The 22,150-nt window shown below is 43.6% G+C and overlaps 1 protein-coding gene across 1 annotated transcript in view; it reads left to right on the top strand.

Annotated features, from left to right (window-relative positions):
- Window positions 1–22,150, top strand: part of arfgef3 (ARFGEF family member 3) — a 72,503-nt gene that overhangs the window by 27,089 nt on the left and 23,264 nt on the right. Inside the window, exons 8-30 of the mRNA XM_050070412.1 lie at window positions 543–627; window positions 1,223–1,327; window positions 1,786–1,904; window positions 2,462–2,709; window positions 2,886–2,998; window positions 3,124–3,256; window positions 3,393–3,982; window positions 4,919–5,271; window positions 6,732–6,898; window positions 7,106–7,271; window positions 7,562–7,669; window positions 10,099–10,314; window positions 13,415–13,525; window positions 14,897–15,047; window positions 15,493–15,804; window positions 18,359–18,492; window positions 19,588–19,733; window positions 19,814–19,993; window positions 20,130–20,271; window positions 20,482–20,604; window positions 20,916–21,019; window positions 21,358–21,502; window positions 21,642–21,770. Coding sequence (XP_049926369.1) covers window positions 543–627; window positions 1,223–1,327; window positions 1,786–1,904; window positions 2,462–2,709; window positions 2,886–2,998; window positions 3,124–3,256; window positions 3,393–3,982; window positions 4,919–5,271; window positions 6,732–6,898; window positions 7,106–7,271; window positions 7,562–7,669; window positions 10,099–10,314; window positions 13,415–13,525; window positions 14,897–15,047; window positions 15,493–15,804; window positions 18,359–18,492; window positions 19,588–19,733; window positions 19,814–19,993; window positions 20,130–20,271; window positions 20,482–20,604; window positions 20,916–21,019; window positions 21,358–21,502; window positions 21,642–21,770 — 4,080 coding nt within the window. The remainder of the gene's footprint in view (window positions 1–542; window positions 628–1,222; window positions 1,328–1,785; window positions 1,905–2,461; window positions 2,710–2,885; window positions 2,999–3,123; window positions 3,257–3,392; window positions 3,983–4,918; window positions 5,272–6,731; window positions 6,899–7,105; window positions 7,272–7,561; window positions 7,670–10,098; window positions 10,315–13,414; window positions 13,526–14,896; window positions 15,048–15,492; window positions 15,805–18,358; window positions 18,493–19,587; window positions 19,734–19,813; window positions 19,994–20,129; window positions 20,272–20,481; window positions 20,605–20,915; window positions 21,020–21,357; window positions 21,503–21,641; window positions 21,771–22,150) is intronic.

The raw sequence follows: 22,150 nt of genomic DNA, 5'->3' as shown, positions 1-22,150 counted from the left end.
ATGTTCTAACATACAGAAGATAAACCCGTCTGACTTTTATCATAACATGTCTTTCTTTTGGTGGCACCTTCAGGATGAACTGTGTGTTATTTTCTAATATGAAGTGAGCATTCAAGCTTCATGAAGCAGCCAGTAGCTGTGGACTTCTACTCTTCTGTAGTGTTCAGTGCAAACTGTTTTATCGCTGTTATAAAGTCACTGTAATCACCAGTCTGCAGGCAGCAAGAGACGCCTTCACAGAGACTGGCAGGGCTTCTTTATGATACTATACAATCACACACACACACGCACAGAGTTTAGATGGGAGCCTCTGCAGGCATAGAGAAGGACAGCTTAACCGAGATGGTATTGATTTATTTTATTTATTACAAAGAAATGAGGAGGTGTGAGAGAGACGAGGAGAAAGTAATGAGTTTTTTTATCACTTCATGTACATTTTGAATAAAGATAAAGAAGGTGCCATAAATTAACTTATTGTGTGTGTGTGCGTGCGTGCGTGCGTGCGTGCGTGCGTGCGTGCGTGCGTGTGTGTGCGTTTGCAGATATTTCCCCAACCAGCCAGGCTCTGTGTGAGGATGTGGTGACGGTCCTGACAGTTTTCTGTGAAAAACTGGAGTCGGTGAACAGGTAACCCTGCAGTATTTCACTCCTTCACGTCATGTCCTCTCTTTTGTCGTTGATGTAATATTTAGGTGATAATTCAACTTGAGGCTTTCTTGTCCTTGAGTCATCAGGCTTTGCTGTAGCGTCGCACACCTCCGAGGAATTTCAGCTGCCACACAGGAAATTGATGATAATTGTCTTTGTGCCAGAGCAGCATTTGAAGGAACACAAAAGATTTAAACTTTAAAAAGATGTGTTGACAGTGTTGATAAGCTGCTGTACTGGTTTCCTGTCTGCATCACATATCACTCTTTTTTAAACAAACTGAACCCAGTCCTATTTAAGTGCACCAAAACAGAAAAAGGACTCAGTTCTTTTTGTGTTCGCATTGGTGGTTCTGCTTCTCCTCGTCCTGCGTCCTTGGATGTGTTACAGGCCAACGTAGTTTCCTCTGTTTTTCCAAGTGTCCCAGTGCAATACCTTGTGAACTAGCCCTACACCACGGACTTGAAGCGAATCATACTCAGGCCCCCTCAGGAGGTGGTCTTAGTTCTCTTGGAGGCCTCACATATGTACAAAAAATGCTGAGTCACCGCTGTTGTATCTTTTCACCCTCCAGTGATAACCAGCTCCTGCAGCTCCTCTACCTGGAGTGCATCCTCTCCATGCTCAGCAGCTGTCCTCCCACAATGCACCTGTCCAGAGGTTTCACTGACCTTGTATGGTAAGATATGTCACTCTTGTGTAATCCTGTGTTCATGAAATGGTTAAAATGTTTAGGAATTATTTTATTTAACATTTTTTGAGAGCCCTTTGGGGCAGCTGTGGCTCAGATGGTAGAGCGGGTCGTCCACCAGTCGGAAGATCGGTGGTTTAATCCCCAGCCTCTTCTGCCTGCATGTCAAAGCATCCTTGGCCAAGATACTGAACCCAAAATTGCTCCTGATGGCTGCTCCATCTGTGTGTGAATTGTTACTGAGCAGCAGGTGGCATCATGTATGGTAGCCTCAGCCATCAGTGTGTGAATATGTGTGTGAATGGGTGAATGTGACATGTTGTGTAAAAGCACCTGGAGTGGTAGGGAGAGAGAAAGGTGCTCCGTTAACTAAACAGAAAACTATTCAAATTTTTTGCGCTGTTATCTATTCATAATCCTAAAACCAATAATATCCCTCCTCCCAGGAAGCAGCTGTGTCCGTCCCTAGTTGCGATCATGGGGAATCCTGTCAACGACAAAACGATTGCTTCCCACCACGGCTACATGGGGGCGCCAGACCGCCTCTCGGAAAGACTCAATTTAGGTAACTTGATTCTGTAAGGAGTCTGTAATGTTCAACTGTTTCTAGTCTGTGTTTGGTGTTCAGCTATAATATTGAAGAAAGTTTGTAACTGTTTCACACATACTGCATTTGCATTATCATTTTAATATATGTGCTGTTGTGGTGCTGATTGACAGCCTTTTATCCTCCTACTGCTCTTAATTCTTGTGTCAATGATTGAAGAGATACCCTGTTGCAGGTACAAAGCCTCATGTCAACATTGTCATAGTTGCTGTGGAACAAGTCTATTTACTTAATCAGAGATAAAATAATCAAGGAGTTCACAGTCAGTCGCCATGTTGGACAAAAAAATCTTCTCCTAAAAACCCAGAGCTTTTAAACAAAGACCACATCTAAATATTTACCTTCCTACCAGCAGTCAGCTTCATGGTGTCTGTCTCCTTTAGTAGGAAACTTTTTTATTAGACATAATAGACAATGATAGGTGATGCTGATTTTAGATTTTTACTCAGAAGTGTGAGACAGCTTTTTAGTCAGCACAATTCAGCTTCATGTCCCCCCTCCTTTCCCTCTGCCAGGGATCGGTCAGGAGGTGGACTCCTTCGGTGGAGGAATATCCGACCAAGGCAGAGGATCCGGCTGTTCCTCCAGCGCCCCCGCCAGGATTGCGCCAGTAGTGCGGACTGTGTGTTACATTGCAGCGGAGCTCGTGCGTCTGGTGAGCTGCGTGGAGTCGATGAAACCGGTGCTGCAGTCGCTCTACCACAGGATCCTGCTGTACCCGCCTCCTCAGCACCGCACCGAGGCCATCCGCATCATGAAGGAGGTGGGAAGAGGAGACTTTGTTGCTGACCACTTTTCTGAATAACTTTTTAGATTGATTTTCTACCTTCAGGCAGCCATTGATTTTCTTTCCACTTCATCGAAGTATAAGTTATTCATTATGTTGCAATGCATTTCTGTGTGTGTGTGTGTGTGTGTGTGTGTTTGTGTGTGTGTTAGATTCTGGGCAGTCCCCAGCGGCTGTACGACCTGGCCGGTCCCTGCATGGCTGAGCCTGAAACCAGGAAGCGCTCCTTCTCAAAGAGGAAGTCACATCTGGACCTGCTGAAACTGTCAGTACCTCCTCTGTCTTTGCTCTTTATTTGACTTCACTGAGCTAAATCTTGATGTCATTGATGGTAGTCCTTAAATAAAAAGCAAAATAATCTGTTCCTTCTGTTTCTGCTTCCTTCCACAGAGTGATGGATGGGATGACAGAGGCTTGTATGAAAGGAGGCATCGAGGCGTGTTACTCTTCAGTCTCCTGTGCCTGCGCTCTCCTCGGGGCGCTGGATGAACTGTCGCAGGGCCGCGGTATCCAATCTGAGCAGGTATGCTACTGAGACAGAATGCTACAAACATTAAGATTTGCACTCAAAATAAATGTATTAAGTTGAAGGACTTGGCATAGACGGATGCCGCTTTACTTAGCAAGTATAAAACACTAATGCAGCAGCTGTTTCTCAGGCCCGCCTCCTCCTTAGACGACTGGAGGATCTCAAAGACGGAACAGAGTCGACCCGTGAGTCCATGGAGATTAACGAGGCTGACTTCAGATGGCAGAGACACATCCTGTCCTCCGAGCAGGCTCCCTGGGACCCCAGCTCTTCCTCCTCCAATGCAGGCACAACCGGGGCCACCGAGCGGAGCCCTGACATCAGCATCAGCATCACCACTGAAACGGGCCAAACCACTGTGGATCTGGAGGCGGCGGAGTTCAGCGCGGGTCTGGGTCACACCACTCCGGAGGAGTGTGGAGAGGAAGCACGCATCCCCTCGCCCTCGTCCTGTGGCGTCCAGGAGGTGACTAAACATGAGCCGAGCGTGGAGTTGAACCAGGGGAGCCAACAGCAGGAGGTAGGAGTTGCGAGGGAGGTCGAGGGAAGAGGAGAGAAGGAAAGAGCAGGAGGGGGTGAGAGAGGAGCTGTGGTTCCTCCAGATGTGGTGCAGCGAAGTCACGGCCTCGTTTACCCCGACATCACTAACTTCCTGTCTGTGGAGTCCAGGACCAGGACGCACCATGGAGGAGGGTCACGATACAGCGAGAGCAACTTCAGGTATATTTTTAAAGGTTCGGTGTGAAGGGTTTAGGGGATTTAGTGGCAGCTAGCAGTGAGGATTGCAGATTGCAACCAGCCGAAACCTCTCCTGGTTAGAATTCCTTCAGCGTTACATTGTTTAGGAGGTTTTACCATGAGCTTATTAATTCGTAGAAGTCTGTTCCTTTCTTAAACAAACAACAGGTGATTAAAACCAGCAAAAACACTAAATAAAGTAGATTCACATTACAAATCAGTGTTTCTCCTCTGCCGTTTGGCATGGCAGAGATGGGCAGCTTGCCCACAGCATGCTAATGTGTGCTCACTTTTTTTCTCTGATAACGTAAGATCCTGAGCCGAATTATCCACAGAGGTCTCGGAAATGCAATGCAAATGACCCTATCTGAAGCCAGTGTTTGTTTTGTCCGTTCTGGGCCACTGTAGAAACAAAAGCACAACGATTTTTATTTTCAGGCGATCACACACTATAAAGTAAAACACTTATTATAATTATTTTACATTTCTGTCAATATATCCCCCTAAATCCGACACACTGGACCTCTAAGCCAAATTATTGTGACGTGATTGTGTTTTCTGTGCAGTTTAGGAACTATATTGATGCAAACGACAAAGACATTCACATAATCATATCAATATCAACCCTGTTTGCTCCTGAATTTAATTTTTTCAACATTACAGTTTCAGTTTTTGGACATTAATGTATTCTTCAATGCAGAACCGAGGAGCTGCTTTACCGCACAATGATACATTAATTTACCAAATAAATAAATAAGTAGATAAAGGAATCAATCAGAGTTGTTCCCTGTGACAAATTGCCTCTCTAAAGACTCTCTCAAACCAGTGGTTGCCTGAGAAGTAGGAAATCAATCTTCATTTCTTACAGTATGGCTTGAAAATGGTCATTAACAACTAATCTACCTGTTGGTCCATCAGTATGGAGGAACAGGACTTGTCCCGGACAGAGTTTGACTCTTGTGACCAGTATTCCATGGCTGCTGAGAAGGATTCAGGGCGATCTGATGTGTCTGACATCGGCTCGGACAACGTCTCACTGGCTGACGAGGAGCAGCAGACGCCTCGCGACTGCCCGGGCCACCGCTCCCTGCGCACCGCCGCCCTGTCCCTCAAACTGCTCCGCAACCAGGAGGCCGACCAGCAGAGCGCCAGGTTGTTCGTCCAGTCGCTTGCAGCGCTGCTGCCTCGGCTTTTGGGATTGGCCACCACCACGGAGGTAGACCTGTCGCTACAGAACTTCTCCTCCACCTTCTGCTCCGGACTGCAGGCTGGTGAGAGAGAGCTGATTTAATGTGTGTTGAGGTTTTGTTTCTTGTCATGTTGAAGCCTGGGAGGTGCACAGACTCTATATGTGTGTGTTTGTGTGTTAGCTGAACAAACACAGGGTATTTGCTGAAGGTGGAGCGATCTGTGCAGCAGCCTCTTCCTTTATTAATCAGCTCTGGCCACAGGGAAGTCCCAGCTGTCGGCTGAGTTCCAGAATGAGACACTCAGTGTTTATGGCTGTAGTATAAATCTTTAGATACATCATACTGTGGGGACACTCTGGGATGTCATTACTATCACCATAATATAGTGCAGGGTAATGTGAACACAAACATAAAATAAAATTCAAACATCACACTGTTGAAGTGAAAGTAAAATGGATGATTAAAGCTAGTGATGATCAGAATTCACAGGTGAAGCTAAAGATGTGTGCACACAGAGTTTAATGTATATACTGTAGCTACTCTACATTCAGCTCATCACTTAGAGCAGTTATAATAAAACGTTTTGAGGCATGACCCATAATCCATCTGAAGAAGCGGCGAGCCTGCTGGGAGTTTTTACATAAGCGGAGCAAAAATTACGAATCAAATTAAACTATACGGTTAAGTGACTTAATGAATTTGGCCGAGGCTGCAAATCCCCAGAGTGAGTTTCTGATTAAAACACTTGACTTATCATCAGCTAACAGATTATATCTCACTGTCTCCTCTCACCTTCACACTCATCCCCTCTGTCCTCCCTTCACCTGTCTCTCCGTGTTTCACTCCCTCGCTTTTTATTAACCCGCCTCCCTTCCTTTCTCTCTCCTCCTCCTCTAAGCTTTTACTCATGCTCTCTTTCCCTCTGTCCTCATCTCCTTTCACTCTCCCTTTCTCTTTCATTTCCTTCTCATTATCTTTATTCACACTCCCTTCTCCTCTTTTTTTACCCAGCGTCTCTTCCCTCTCCCTCTGACATCCTTCTGTCTCCTGATCTCTTCTTTCCCTTTTCTCTTTCCTACTCCTCTTCCTCACCCTCTTGTCTCCTCTTACTTACCTACTTTCTTTTTCCCTCTCTTTCACTCTTCTTGTTTCTCTCTCCTCCTCCCTCTTTCATATTACCACCCACTTTGTACTTTGCTAGAGCCTTTTTATTTTCTTCTTTCCCTCCATTCACCTCACTGTCTCCCACTTGCTCTCTCTTCTCTGATCAAATCAAATAAGCCTTGTTGGCACGAATGTCTGTTTGATGTTCTTTTCTGTTGGTGTGTTTCTTGTGCTAAGTTCGTCACCTGTTAATGATGTCAATGCAATAATAGCAATGATAATAATAATGATCTTTACTTATAAAGCACTTTTCAGAACAGTGTTACAGCGCACTTTCCGAGGCAGCGAAATAAAACAGTCATGTCATAAAAACAACAGGTTTTTAAAGAAGATAAATGAAAAGAAAGGAGTTTTAAAATCCCGCTGTCTCTCTCCAGGTGGGATCCACTCTCCAGGTTTCGAGGCGGGCGACACTCTGAGCTGTCAGTCTTTGATGAACGCTGACGGTCTCTACCTGGTGTCGTACTACGCTCTTCTGCTCAATCTCAAACTCTGCTGCTGCGAATACTACAGGCGGCGAACGCTCACGCCCGTCCTCAGCCTGGTGAGCAGGAAAACTGCACAAAACAATGGCAGGGATTCTACTGAAATATTTGCACATGTTGTTATAGCTACTTTAGTCTAGTAATACATCTGCATACTTCTCCCACCACGGCAAAATAGCGGAGGAAAGTCAGAAAATAAAGTAAGATTTGATGTATTTCCAGAAGGCAGTGTAGAAAGGATTTGGATGTGTGGTGTGTTTTTGCAGAAGGAGTTTGTGCGTCTGATCCAGAGCAGTGGAGTCCTCGTGGTTCTGTCTCAGGCCTGGATCGAGGAGCTCTACCACCAGGTGTTAGAGCGCAACCTGCTGGGCGAGGCCGGGTACTGGGGCTCACCAGAAGACCACACACTGCCGCTCATTACCATGCTGACAGGTACACACAAGCACACAAACACACAAGCAAACAGCTGTTTGTATATCTGGCTACTCTCCACATCCTACATACTGCATGCTGTACTCGCCTGGAAACCTGAAATGTTTGAAAGATGTACCTTATTTAAGTTAATCAAGTTACTGAGTTGACTGAGATTCTTAAAACGCAAAGGCCTTGAATACAGACATCCTCTGCAATAATCACAACACAGTCACTTCAGTATTTTTTAAAGATTTTCTCATACTTGTCGCTCTATCTTTACCTCTCTTCCCCTTCTTCTCCTCTCTCAGATATTGACGGTCTGGGCAGCAGTGCGATTGGTGGTCAGCTGATCAGGAGGGCAACCAGCCAATCACCAATCAGCTGTGACAAGGCTGGCAGTGACACTGTGATAGCAGGTCAGTAGCCCATCATCATAAATCTGCCCCCAAACCCCAGATGTATGATGGATGGATGGACTGATTGATCGATTCATTCACCCATTTACTCGGTGAATCATTCATTAGTTCCATATCGGTGTAATAGCATGAGTGATTTTTTTTCATCGCGTGATAAGTGGATTTTTCTCTCCTTCAGCTGTGCTAAGAGTGATATTGAGAAAGTAATGAGACATTTAATTCTCTATAGTTAGCAGTGGCGTTTTACTGCAGGTTAAAACCTCTTTACCTCTTTTTTTTTTTCTTTTTTGTGGAGTGATGTTGGAGCTTTTCCCCGGAGCCGCTAAATCAGCCCAGCTCACTGCTTCTAAATAGGGTTCACTCACTCTGAAAGTGCTGCTGAACCGCTGCTGTGCTAATCAGCCGAAAATGCTGCACAGGCTGTGCGCTGAGAGGTGAAGCTTCCCAAAACAGAGCTGCTGCTCAAATGCTCCGACCATTTATCGTGGTGCCTTGGGCATCGCAGGTCACAAATGAGCCTCGCCATAACAGGCAGAAAAATTAATAATGGAGTGTTTTATATCCTGCTGAACTTAAGGTCTGTAGCAGGGAGCATGGTGTAATTGCTTTGGCACATCATTAACACCAGTTAGCATCTGCCCTCCAGTGGGATGTTGGAAACAGCCTGTCAAAGGTCCAGTGTGTAGGATTTAGGAGTATATATTGGCAGAAATGGAGTATAATATGTTTTCATTAGTGTATATTCACCTGAAACTAAGAGTCTTTGTGTTTTTGTTACCTTAGAATGAGCCGTTTATCCACCATGTTGTTTCTACAGTAGCCCAGAATGGACAAACCATGGACCATTTGCATTTTCACGTCAGCCACTGTAGTTCTCCTACACACTTGGCAAACGGAGAAGTTTCAGTTGGTTGCAATGTTGCATCCTCACCGCTACATGCCACTTAATCATGCACACTAGAATTTGATGTATTTATTCTGGAATTTAATTTACAGGTAAAGCTAAATCCATTTAGCATGATCATACCAAACAAGGCAAAATAAGTTCTGCATCAAAACAGGGGTTGAAACTGGTGTAGCATAAACGAGACTTAAAATAGGAGAGGCTGAGACATAGAGTTGCACATTTGAGGGCCTTTTAATCTCAAGAGAATTCTGACATCAGTCACTGCATCTTCCCAAACTCTGGCGAGGTCGCATTCAGAATTAAAAATCAAAAGATCTTCTTCCTTTTTATGCGGCCGCAGTGTGCTCCTCATACAGAGTGAAGAGACGCAGCAAACTTTGTGTCGTTTTCAGGGCCCTCTCCCCGACAACGCCAATTATGTCGTAGCACAAATGAGACATTTGAAGGTCTTTTAATCTCGAGGGAAAGCCAAAGAATTGTTACATCATGACAATTAATAGTGTCTGATAAAAAAGCAGTATCAGTTCACAAATATGTGACACTCCTACACGCACACATTGAAGGTGCTTCCTGTCACTTAGGCTGCTGTTTTTAACCAGTTCTGGGAACATTTGCTTCTCCTCGTACACCCAGATTTGGTCACGGTCATGTCAGATCATCTGGCTGGGGTCATGTCAGGACATCCACACTACAAAACTTGCCAGCGCTCACAATGACAATGGATATAAAACCTTATAATCAAACTTAAGGTTTCATCTACTGTGATGATTCATTGATTGTTACATAGAATGAATAATTACTTCACCGAACATGTCATGTTATTGGTTTTTGGACATATATATTAATTTAAAGATTTCAAAGACATTTAATGGAAGGTTAGAAGTGGTTAGGTTTGCAAGATTGACCATTTTTCAAAATGTGATTCATTGTATACTGCTCTTGAACTTGTGTCCATCTAATCAAATTATCACTTTAAAAAGGAACAAAAGGTCAATCGGTGGATGTGACTCAAATATTAATGTATCACGTCACTGAATTTGTCTTGATGTTACTGCACTGAGAAAGAAAAGAGGCTGAGTGGAAGAAAATGATGAGAGGAAAGTAAAACAGAAAGGTGAGGGGCGAGGGAGAGGAGAGCAGCAGAGGGCAGGCGCAGAGAGGAAGATGGAAAATATGAGTCAGGGACCACCTGCGCTCCTTCTGCATCCCCCTGGAGGATTAAGGATTGGCCAGAATTGCCATGGTAACTGCTGCTGAGTCACACCTGGCGAAATTTATACCCTTGGTGCTCTTGTGTGTGTGCTCCTGTTCGACTTGTCAGCACCATCAATTACTCCAGCCACTTGCTGTGTAAACACCCACTAACGGACAGAAACTGCTTTGCTTTGTTGATAAAATCTTAATGAATGTCTGATGTGTTACAGTGTTGTACAGCATCCTGTTGTTTCCTGGCAGCAGCTACAGTAGCATTAATCTTGTTGCTTTGACACCTCTCTCAGTTGAGCCTGTGTGTGTTTTTCAGGAGCTGTGTTCTCCCGCTTCATCCTTACCGGCGTGTGGAAAAACCTGATGGATGTGCTGTCCACGCCGCTGACTGGGCGCATGGCGGGGAGCTCCAAGGGCCTGGCCTTCATCCTGGGAGCTGAGGGAGTCAAAGAGCAGAGCCAGAGGGAGAGAGACACCATCTGTCTGAGCTTGGACGGCCTACGCAAAGCTGCCGCACTCAGCTGCGCCTTGGGTGGGTGAAACATGTGTCTCATGTGTCTCTGGTAATAAGAAAAATGAGATACATCACTCATCTCTGTGGGGAGTCCTCTGTTCTCTTTCTCCTCAACATAGAGAGGTCAGACAGGTCAGGGTCAGATACTCAGCAGCCGCCCAGGAGCTGGAACGATTCAGTTGATGTAGAGGCATGTACCTGCCTTCAGTATCACCACTTATTTTTAGCAGCTAAACAGACACTCAAAGCTTCCGCTTGAGTCAAACCACCCTGATACAACTCCCAGAACTCATGAATCTTTTCAACAGGAACACCTTCTTATGTATCTCTTGCAAAGAGTTTAATGTCTGTGGTTAACCACACTTGTTTTGGCTGATTTGACCTCTTAAGGCTCAGACACACCAAACAGACATCAAAGAACTAGTGACGACGAAGGCCGACTGTTGCGTCGCCTTACATCGCCCGTGTCTCGGCAAAAGTTGGACTCAAAGACAATGGCCAGCTAGTATCTACATTCTGAACCTGCGTGGGAGGAAATAACTCTCCATCGCAGCATACAGCAGTAGTGTATACACCGCGTTCCAAATTATTATGCAAATGANTCTTCAGTAGTTTTTCCTTTAATTGGGCTCACCTGGTCAACTAATTATGACAGGTGTCTGAGATTGATTTCAGTGATCCAAAGAACCCTGAGACACAATACCATCCATGAGTTTAATTGAAAAACAAAAAATTTAATCTTTATGACACTTAAATACAATTTGCATAATAATTTGGAACGTGGTGTATGTCCTTCAAAAATGGAAACTGGAACACAGACAGGACAGATTCATGATGCTAGTTAGCCAGTTAGCACATTAACAACACAACCTGTTGTTGAAAGAACAAATGATAATTACCATGCGCTAGCGAACAGTAACACAATTATAAACCATTTCTGCTAAAGAGCTCTTTCAGTTTTTCCAGTCTCATCCCCTCCTTATTTTAGCGGTTTGTTTACTTTCCTCACTTCCGTTTTTCCTTTTTGCACTGAGCTGAAGTGCCAATCAGATTTTTTTCTTTCACCGATGGGCTCTGCTGTCTCTGACACTGATTCAACATGCTGAATCAGCCGGAAAAAAGCTGTAAATGCCCCACTAGTGCCAATGGTGCGGGACACACCACACAAACTAGAGCATCAGACGCTCACCAACGGCCTGACATTGTCGTGGCCCTTAGAGCTCATTGGGTGTGCCACAGATTGTGGTTGATTGACCCTTCCCTCAGTTTCCTATTTTTTTTTTGTTAGGTCACGGCAGCTTACAGTACAACCTCTTCCCAAACCCACCCCTAACCAATAGTTAATTGCGGAGAAATGTCCCTCTTACAGCACACAGACACCTTGCTTGTTCAGCTGTTGTCACATACAGGCTTCCTGTAATCGCATAAGATCCATGAAATAATTAGCACCAACTGTAAAATGAGGTAATAATAAGACAATCCTTAAATGTATATGATGTTTTCTGCATTATAGTGGATGAGTAAGAAGTCAGCCCCAGGGCGGACTGGCTGTTGGAAGGTTTTATTGTCCACTTCGACTCCACAGTAACCAGTTTGGGATGGTCCTTAACACAACAAGCTCTCCACAGAAATGCACAAGATGGAGATGAAGTGGAGAGGGCCAGAGGGCAGGGGCTGTCATGAGGTTAAGATTGGTGTGTTGAATAACCTGTTGTGTGTGTTGTGTTATGCAATAGAACTGCCTTTTCAATACAGCAGGATTTATAAGGTCGTAGAAGACCTACCTCAAAGTCTGTCGCACACTGTTTCACACTGTTTGTTGCTTAACCCAGAAACCATAAACGGTGCACACAGTTCTCACACTGAACGTGCCCCTGTTGATTTTCTTTCTAGTATATGGTGTTAATGGACCCCATGAGATTCCCAGCATATATCCACCCAATTACAACTTGAACAGAGGTCTAATTAGCCAGAATAATTGAGAGCACCTGTAAAGGTGTGCAGGGTCTTTTGATATTATTTAACAACTCTTCTGGCAGCCTCTAAAGTCACAGTAAAGTATATTAACTATCACACAGATGAAGTGCAAATGTCGGCAGTTTGGTTTTGACACATCAAAATTAAGCTCACCCCCTCTGGAGTGTACAAATGTGCAGAACATCAGTCATCTCTGTTTTGATTAAACTGAGAGAAATGAACCTGAACTGATTATAAATACACAATATGCTGTGCTGTATGTTGTTACAGAAAGTGGCAGAGTGGCACAAAGAGTAAAATAATTGCTCTATTAAATACTTTCGGTGTGAAAAATAACAGAGGACATCTGGAATTTGCCTCTTTGCTTGCCGTTGGCAGCTGGTCAGAGAACTTAGTGGTGATTAATATTTTATCAAACAGAAATGAAATTAACATTTCAGCCTGCTGACTGTTGATTTAACAATCCACTGGGCTGGATAAATGGTGGCAAAGTGAGCATTATGGCCGACTGCTGCTGTTGTGAAGCACATTAAATATTTCTGGTGATTTTAAAACATGCAGTATGTAACATAAAGGCTAACATAAATCTACGGATTGTGCGGGATATAGATTTGTTTCAAAATGTATTCATCCAGGAAAGGTTTTGCCAAGCTTTAAATGAATCGAATTTATTGCTTTAGTTAATAAACACAGCTGCCCTGAAGCATCCTGAACCTGTTGGACACTCAGCGGCTCCACTGGAGGCTAACAGAGAGGTTAAGGTTTTCATCAACTGTTAACTGCAGGTTGTAAAGAGACTATCAGGGGAAATACATTTTTACAACACCCCCGCCTGGCCATGAAAACTGATAGAAATTATCAGCACAGAAGCATTAATGAATATGAATGAACACATGGTGCACACGCTAAACTGTGGAGAGAGGACAGTATGTGGGGAGGGATGGTCCAGTTAGAATTGAAATGCACCCAAAGGAGATGAGAACCCAGACATGCTGTGTATAAATCTTTGAATTGTCTCATTAGTGGAGTCAAAGTTTTGGATGAGAACTGAGAGTGACGTTTTCACTGCGCGGTGATGTGATTTTTACGATGAGAAAATGAATGATACTCAACTCGTGTGTGTGTTTGTGTGCGCCATCAGGTGTGGCTGCCAACTGTGCCTCAGCATTAGCCCAGATGGCTGCGGCCTCGTGTGTGCAGGAAGAGAAGGAGGAGAAGGAGGTGGGAGAGATGGGAGACGCCATCACGCAAGGTACTGAGACTAGCAGCTAAAGAATACACTCACATGCATGCTCATACACAAGAAAACACACAAACAGAACACAGATTTGAGTCGACAGCGTTGGCTTTGCACAAATAATTAATATCTAACAGCTCAAACATAAAGAAATCCTGAATGTTTTTTTTTCTGTTATTTTAAAGCCAAGGTAAATATCATTTTGAACAATAGCGTGTTTGATAAAAAAAAAATAACACTGGTACCATTAATACATGTCTAGACTCTGATCCAGACTTTCCAGTTAGTTACCATGAGCGAAAAATAGGCCTTTAGAGATACCTAGTGACAGCTGTGGGAACTACAGCCCCATCTCTTCGCTCATCTTTTACCATCCCCTATATTTTTGAAACAAGGATCAATGTTGAAATTTAGACAAGCTTTTAATGATATCAGCTATCTCCATGTGTTGCATGCAGCATATATTAAAGGGATAGTTCAGATTTTGTTGATGTCTGGTTGTATGGAGCACTTATCCATAGACAGTACATTATGTGCAGTAAATGTCAGTTGGCACGCCCCCAGTTTGGAGAAGCAGGCTGGAATCTAAGTGATCTACTGCTGTGGATGCGTAGCAGCAAAACATATTATAGCCATCTAAAATAAATCAATATCAGTTTAAGTGTACACTGTGTCAAGAATATTTTCACTGCCTTGCCTTAATGTCAGACAGTGATTTCCAATGGGGAAATGAAGCCGTTGTATCGCTCTCTTCAAAGCCAGACTCCATTGAGAAAATCAGTGATTTTAACATGGCTGAACACAGGAGCTGCTGGTCTACCCTTGCTTTAAACAGCTATTTTGCTTGTGTTATTGTGTGACTTTGGCATTTAACAGGGTTCATTTTGATTCACCAAAGTCACACAACAACACAAACTAACTAACTGATCGAGGCAGCGGTAGACCAGCAGCTAGTGTGTTCAGCAAGCTTAAATGACTCGTTTTGTTAATGGAGTCTGGTGGCTGTAACGAGAGCAGAGGTGGAGAACTGAAGCTGTAAACGGCTTCCCTGTCTGAACAGGTTGTCTGACAGAATGGTAAAGTGGACTTTCAATATAGCATTCACTTAAACTGATATTGATTTATTAGGTGGGACTTTTTGCCGCTGACCCCTCTCCACAGCAGTATGTTGCTTAGCTTCCATGTTGGACTCCTGCTGCTTCTCCAATTGGGGTGTGCCAACCGACATCTACTGTATGTGATACACTGGCTATGCATGAGTACCCCATACAGAAAATCCAAACTGTCCCTGAAAAGGTTGAGAAGATTTAAACTTTGAGTGTTGCTGTTTGTGTCCTTTGACTATGTGTATGTCATATATCTGGATGTGCGTTTGTCTGTGACCAGTGAAGCAGCGTGTCGAGCAGCGTCTGGAGCAGATCGGCCGTCCTCAGGGAGTTCGCCTCCACACGGCTCATGTGCTGTGCATGGACGCCATCCTGAACGTAGGTCTGGAGATGGGCAGCCACAACCACGACTGCTGGCCTCATGTCTTCAGGTAAACACACACAAACACAGATACTGCTGTAACATGCTGCACTGATCAGCTTATCTGTTTCGGCCAATTATTACTTAAATTCACAATCTATTGGACTGTGCTCCCCTGTGTGGTGCATGGCAATGCTCGCTGCTACCCAATTTTCACCAGGTCTATCTTATTAAACAAAAAACCTGGACTCCATTCGATTTTTTTTCTTGCTTTCCTCTTTCCAATTATACTATCTGAGTTTATAAAAACTCTTGGGATGATTGGAGGGAGTAGAATTCCCTGTTATGAGTTTGATATTTTCTTATAGGCTTTGAAAAATACAAAAGCTTTGAGATAGTTTTATATTTCCACAACAATAGGAAGATTACATTTTCAGGAAGAGATACAGCACTTTTCTGTTTCACCTCCTTTACCTCCTTATTCTCTCCCTCCCTTTTCGCCCCCACTCTCTCAGGGTGACCGAGTACATCAGTTCACTGGAGCACACCCACTTCAGCGACGGCTCCTCACAGTCGTCCTCTCTGACCACCATCACCCAGCAGAGCCAGCAGCCAGTTGGCGTGGACATGGGGCTGGAGCTGAGCTGCGAGCCCAGCCCGGAGGCCTCGGAGCTGGGCCTGAGCCAGCCGGTCATCCAGCCTCTGTCCATCCAGGAGCTGCTGAGGGAGAGCAGCAGAGGCCGCGGTCTGGACCTGAAGAGTGGCAGCCTGATGACTGGGACCAGTGCTGCCAAGGCTGTGTGTACGCTGTCAACACAGGCTGACAGGTACTGATATCACATTGAATAAATATCACAGATTTATCTCTATAATCATACAAGAGTGAATATTTATTTTAGCCATGGTTCATATATTCATTCATTTGCCATGACTGCTTATCCTCTTGGGGGTCACGGGGGGGCTGGAGCCTATCCCAGCTGACATTGGGCAAGAGGCAGGGTACACCCTGGACAGGTCACCAGACTATCACAGGGCTGACACATAGCCCTGTTTCCACCGAGCAGTACGGTACGCTTCAGTTCAATTCGGTATGCTTTTTTCCAGTTTCCACTGCGAAAAGTTGTGGATGGTACCAATGGAGCTGTTCTTAACCGTTACCATTTTTGGTACCTCTTCTAGCACACAGACCTGGTACTAAAAGGTAGTGTGCAGAGTTTGCATGTTCTCCCCGTGTCAGTGTGGGTTTTCTCCAGGTACTCCAGCTTCCTCCCACAGTCCAAAGACATGCAGGTTAATTGGTGACTCTAAATTGTCCGTAGGTGTGAATGTGAGTGTGAATGGTTGTCTGTCTCTATTTGTCAGCCCTGTGATAGTCTGGTGACCTGTCCAGGGTGTACCCTGCCTCTCGCCCAATGTCAGCTGGGATAGGCTTTGCAAATCACCAGTTACTACACACTAAAAGACGTTTAACTACTGCAAAGAGAAATCTAGTTTGGTTAACTAAAGGTACTTAGACAAAGTAGCTCTGAGTATTTATAAAAAAAAAAAAAAGATCAAATTGACATGTTCAAGTTGATATGAGATTATTTTAACGATAATACAAAAAAGTCACATGCCACTTGTTCACAGGTCATACACACACTAAAAAATAAAACAATATTTTGTATACAATGTCCACCAGTCAGACACCTGCCTTACAGTAACCAGAGTCCAGGTGGAGGGATTGCACCGAGCAGTATTAGCCAGGTAACTTGTAAAATAGTACAGTAAGCAACGGTTTTCTCAGTGTTTTTTAATAAATAGGAACAAACAGTACTCATGACCAATTGTGTTCGAAGCGGTGCATTTACAGTAAAGAAGCAATGTTAAAATAAAAAGTAGTGATAATTATTTTCCTTTAATGGTCTTAAACTGTTTGTATTTTCAGTAGTAACTACACAAATAGTGCAAATATGTAATTCAACTACATGAATCACAGTGCAAATATGAATGTAGGTTGTTGTGCTACTAGCAAGCTACTGCAACATGTAGTTGAACTACTAGTTTAATTACAAGTAGTTCACCTCTCCCCAACACTGCCCATTACAGACATCTCAATCACATCACACAATTTAGATTTTACAACAGTTATCTAATTTGCATTTGTCCTTTAAATGTTCAACTGTTTTCTTTTTTATAAGAGAAAACAGAGGGAGAAATGTGTTTCATCATCAGAAACACACTTTGCAGAGGAGACAAGACTCAACGTACAGACCGAACATGAAGCAACATCAACAAACCACCTATTTCAGGGCATGTCCTCAGTCATTTTAATGTTGATATTAAATCTATATTTTTAAATTCAACACGTTATATCAGGGTGTGAATGTCAGGCACAAATTAAGGTATTTTTCTACAAATCTTTACTATTAAAGATAATGAAATTGATATAATTGTTAAAAGTAAGTTTTATTAAATTTGAGGAAAATGCAAAAACACAAAACAATACATATAGCATGTATAGAATAAACCCTATCATAACAGCAGTTATATTTACCCCCAACTCTAACAGTCTCTCTCAGTACATCTCAGACTAAATGAAGGATGCACAGTGTGGAGACATGAAGAAATAATTGCTACCTGCTCCCGCAGCTCAGTGCAGCAACAGACTGGTGACACGTCAGCTGCGTCCTTGTTATCAGCTATTTAAATTCGCAGCCAGCATGACGGTGACTCTTGATGAATTTATCTTCCAAAATCTCATTTCCCTGACACTTGGTGCTCAGCAGGAGGTGCTGCAGCCCTGAATAACCTTGACTTTTTGTAACAGCCACAAGATGGCAGCAGCAGCACAGAGCCATCTGACTGTGTCACAGTTAAATTGAGAATTAGGTTTAGGTAAATGCAAGAGTCCTCACAAGTACAGCTATACAGTTGCGTGTGTATAAGTGTGCGTGCCAACAGTTCTGCACTTATTTAAGTTTGGCACAACCAGGGAATAAACTGTGTTTATTTCAAGGATCATCTCTTATGTAACCAGTTATCTAGGCTGCTTTTAGGAGCAAATAGAAAAAAAATGTTCCCTCTGATCTTTCGTAGCAGATGGACCGAACACATTTACAAGCTGAAAGTGGTGCCAAAACATAGTAAATACTCCTCTGCACAGGGCTGTCCCAAAAACAGCCAGCTTAAAGGGCAACACCGCTGCATTTCTGCCTCAAAGCTTCGTTCCTCTTCACTCTGAATATTCACTGTGGTTTTTAACCTGTTCTTTACAAGCTGTTTAGAATCTGTGATCTATTTATTTACATATGTAGATAGTCACATAGATGTAATGAAACGTGTGTGTGTGTGTGTGTGTGTGTGTGTGTGTGTGTGTGTGTGTGTGTGTGTGTGTTCCAGGTTGTTTGAAGAAGCAGCTACGAAGCTGAACCTGGTCGGTCTGGTTGGCTTCCTGCAGCAGCTCAGGAAAGCTTCTCAGTCTCAGCTGTTCGACTCTGTTACTGAGACTGGAGACTATTCACTGGCAATGCCAGGTACACACACAGCCTTCACTTCACTGCCTCACTGAATACACTCATTACTTAACTTATAACTATGACCTTAGTCGTCACAAGTAACCGTACAGTTTAATGCATTTTGAGGTCATCTGGCTCTCAAAACCTGATGTTTCCGGGTACATTTGTTTGTTGTAGGATATAACAGTTGATTATTAGTAAAGGAGAAAACTGCGGTGTTGTTTTCGTTTCGTTATTTTTAGTTCGAAACGGTCAAAAATGGATCTAATAAACTTGGTTACAACATCAAGTGTGATGGATGACAACAATGCCTACAGAGTTGCAGGCAACACCGTACGTCCATCAGTGTCAATACACAAGGACAAAACATCATCATCTATCTACGCTGCTATAGTGGTAAGAGAATAATGAAAACTAATATAAATCGAGCCCTTGCTATAGTGGCATTTATGTGTGTCAAAAAAGTGAAGAGGAGGAGGATGTGGATGCGGTTGTGGCTGGTTAAAAGAGGCCAATTTGGCATGCCACTTTTGCAACAAGAGCTTGAAGTGTATTTATTAGCATCTACTAGCATTTAGCATTGTCGCGCTGATAAGTGCTTCATTTCATGCTGTATTTCTGTCATTTGGTTAGTAGACGTAGGTGGTAACAGCAGTCACACAGTGAGATGGTCATCCCAAATTTCTGACGGTCAGAATTTTATCCCAGGCTGTCTTTGATCGCAAGACCATTCTTAAATCTTTCGCCCTTAAAGAGCCACAACCAAAGATATCGCCACGTTTCTTTTGCGTCGGTCATCTTTTATCTGGGACAACCCAAAATAGCACAGTGTACTGAGCCTTAAAGGGCTACATGAGGTGAACATAGACGTCTGCTAAAGTGACCATTATTCTAACATTAAACTCAATTAAACCAAATTTTAATCTATTGAAAGTCAAGAAGTGAAATAAGGGCCTCTTCTTACTTAGTGGCTTTTTACATCTCTCTATTCTTTGTTGGCCATTTGGTCCTAATAATAACACGGTCACCAACACAAAGTGCCACACAAGTAGGAAACAAAAAAAGACGTGAATAAAGCCCGATCAGAGCCTGATGTCCCCTCTGTGTCTGTAGGAGAAGCCAAGTCAACGCTGGAACGACGCAGTGCTCTCCATCTCTTCCGTCTTGGCGAGGGCATGCTGAGGATCGTCAGGAACAAGAACCGACCTCTGCTCCACATGATGAGGGCCTGGAGCGTGGTGGCCCCACATCTGGTGGAGGTAGGGGACTTCAAAGGGAGTGTTGCTGTTGTTAAGTGTCATTTACACTGTTCCAATAACTCAATTTTTGCTCCTCCTAGGCGGCATGTCACAAAGAGCGCCATGTATCCCAGAAGGCCGTTTCCTTCATTCATGATGTTCTGACGGAGGTGCTGACGACCTGGGCGGAGCTTCCACACTTCCACTTTAATGAGGCGCTGTTCAGGCCCTTTGAGCACATCATGCAGCTGGAGCTGTGTGACGAGGACGTACAGGACCAGGTGGAGTCAAATCTCTTAACATCTGTTCTCATTCTTTTATAAGTTAATTGCATCAATCAATAAACAAGCCAATAAGTCAGTCTCCTTTATTCTGCCGTGCAGTTTAGAAGATGTTTCTCTGCTGGTCTCTCTGCAGGTTATCACATCAATAGGCGAGCTGGTGGAGATGTGCTCTCCTCAGATCCTGTCAGGATGGAGGCCTCTGTTCAGCGCTCTGAGGACCGTCCACAGCAGCAAGACTGACACCAAAGACTACCTGCTGGGAGAGTACTCCATGGGTACGTCTGACAGCCTCTGTTCCAAACCAATACACACGCAGTTTATTAAAGAAAATATCTGAAAGTCATCATCTGAAAGTTCTGAAAGTTGTCTGTTCCTCCCATCCTCCATGCCTCAATCCTTCTTTCACGCCTTCCTTAACTCTGTCTTTGCTCCCTTACCCCTTTCTCATCCTTCCTTCCATCGCTCCCTCCCCTTCTCTCCTCCAGGGAAGTCCCAGGCTCCAGTGTTCGATGTCTTTGAGGCCTTTATCAACACCGACAACATCCAAGTTTTTGCAAATGCTGCCACCGACTACATCATGTGTCTCATGAAGTTCATCAAAGGACTAGGTTTGTCTCACATGTACTTGCTATTTTTTTTTAATTTTTTTTTTTAGTGCATGTAAATTCACTAACTTTCTTCGTGCAGGCTTTTCTAAGGTTTCTGCAAAAACTTCACATTTAATGTTTGATAGGCCAGTGGCAAAACACTGCTTAATCAGTGTTGTGATTTTTAGCTTTTATAATTTTCCCACATTTTTCATCATAAACAAGTCAAAGACTTTGTTTCGTTTGGGTCGGTCATTACTTTGCACAGTAACAAAAATTATTTATTTATTACCAAGTTATTATTTCCTGTGTGGTTGTCTGTCTGCGTGTAGGGGAGGTGGACTATAAGGAGATTGGAGACTGTGTCAATGCGTCAGGTTACAGCTCCACTGACCTCTGCCTGCCTGCTCTTGACTATCTCCGCAAATGTTCGCAGGTAGAAACTTCCTATTACGGTTATGCACTTATCAGGGTATTAAATGTAAAAAAACAATTTTTCCTGTCATACTTTTAAAACTGAAGACTTTCAAATTAAAAATTTAAAGCTTTTTAATCAGGGAACCTTTGTGCCCCTTTAATATTCCATTGAGAAACTACACCAGTAGCATGTTTTGTTCTGTAGACAGTCCCAGTAACCGACATAATAACACAATATACAGTATTGTAGAGATTGTTTGTGTAAATATTCATTGAGTAGCCACAGAAAGCAGAAGCATACGTGCAGATACTTGTTCCCCTTCTTCCCTCTAACTTAACGAAGTGTTTGATTGACAGCTGTTGGCAAAAATCTACAAGATGCAGTCCAAGCCGGTGTTCCTGGGGGCGCGACTCGCCAGCCTGCCAATGAGATCCCAGGAACGCTCAATCAGCACTGAGGATGGGATGGACTGTGTCCTGCAGGAGTTTGACGATGACACAGGTAAAGTCTTTTCTTTCATCGTCGTCCTCATGAGTTGTTTTTTGCCTTTGTGCTTTCTGATCCTCTGTGTTTCCCTCTAACTCTCCCTCCACTATCTCTCTAACCCCAGCTGTGTGTGGCTGTACTCTCTGCCCTGCAGGTCTGATCCAGGTGTGGATTTTGTTGCTGGAGCAGCTCACAGCAGCCGTGTCAAACTGTCCTCGCCAACACCAACCTCCGACGCTGGAGCTGCTCTTCACTCTGCTCAGAGAGGTCACCACTGTGCCAGGTAACTCACAGACACATGAAGAGACACGTGAGGGCTTGAGAGAGTCTGACGGTGTTCACACCCTTGTTAGGTGAACAATGTAGGAAACTTTTACAACATTGTTTCACCATTTTAGGACAACTGAGCAGGACAGTGATCTTAAACACAACTAGAAAAGCACTCAGAGAGTGCAGACCTCCGCCAAGTAGGTGATATTCCCTCCCCCTCTGCATCAGATTTTGCAGCCTGTATCACAATTAGGTTATTTGCATCACTATCATTATTAAGTTATGTATGCCTTCACCATGGAGACACTGTGGTGTATTTCTTTCGTTTTTATTTTGTACCAACACAGAATATAATATGTGTTTTTGTATTTTTCACTTTCTTTTATTCCAATA

This window comes from Epinephelus moara, chromosome 19 (assembly GCF_006386435.1).
Source record: "Epinephelus moara isolate mb chromosome 19, YSFRI_EMoa_1.0, whole genome shotgun sequence".
Taxonomy (NCBI): Eukaryota; Metazoa; Chordata; class Actinopteri; order Perciformes; family Serranidae; genus Epinephelus; species Epinephelus moara.
Note: the sequence above shows the minus strand (reverse complement) of the source record. Positions and strands in the feature narration are given on the sequence as shown.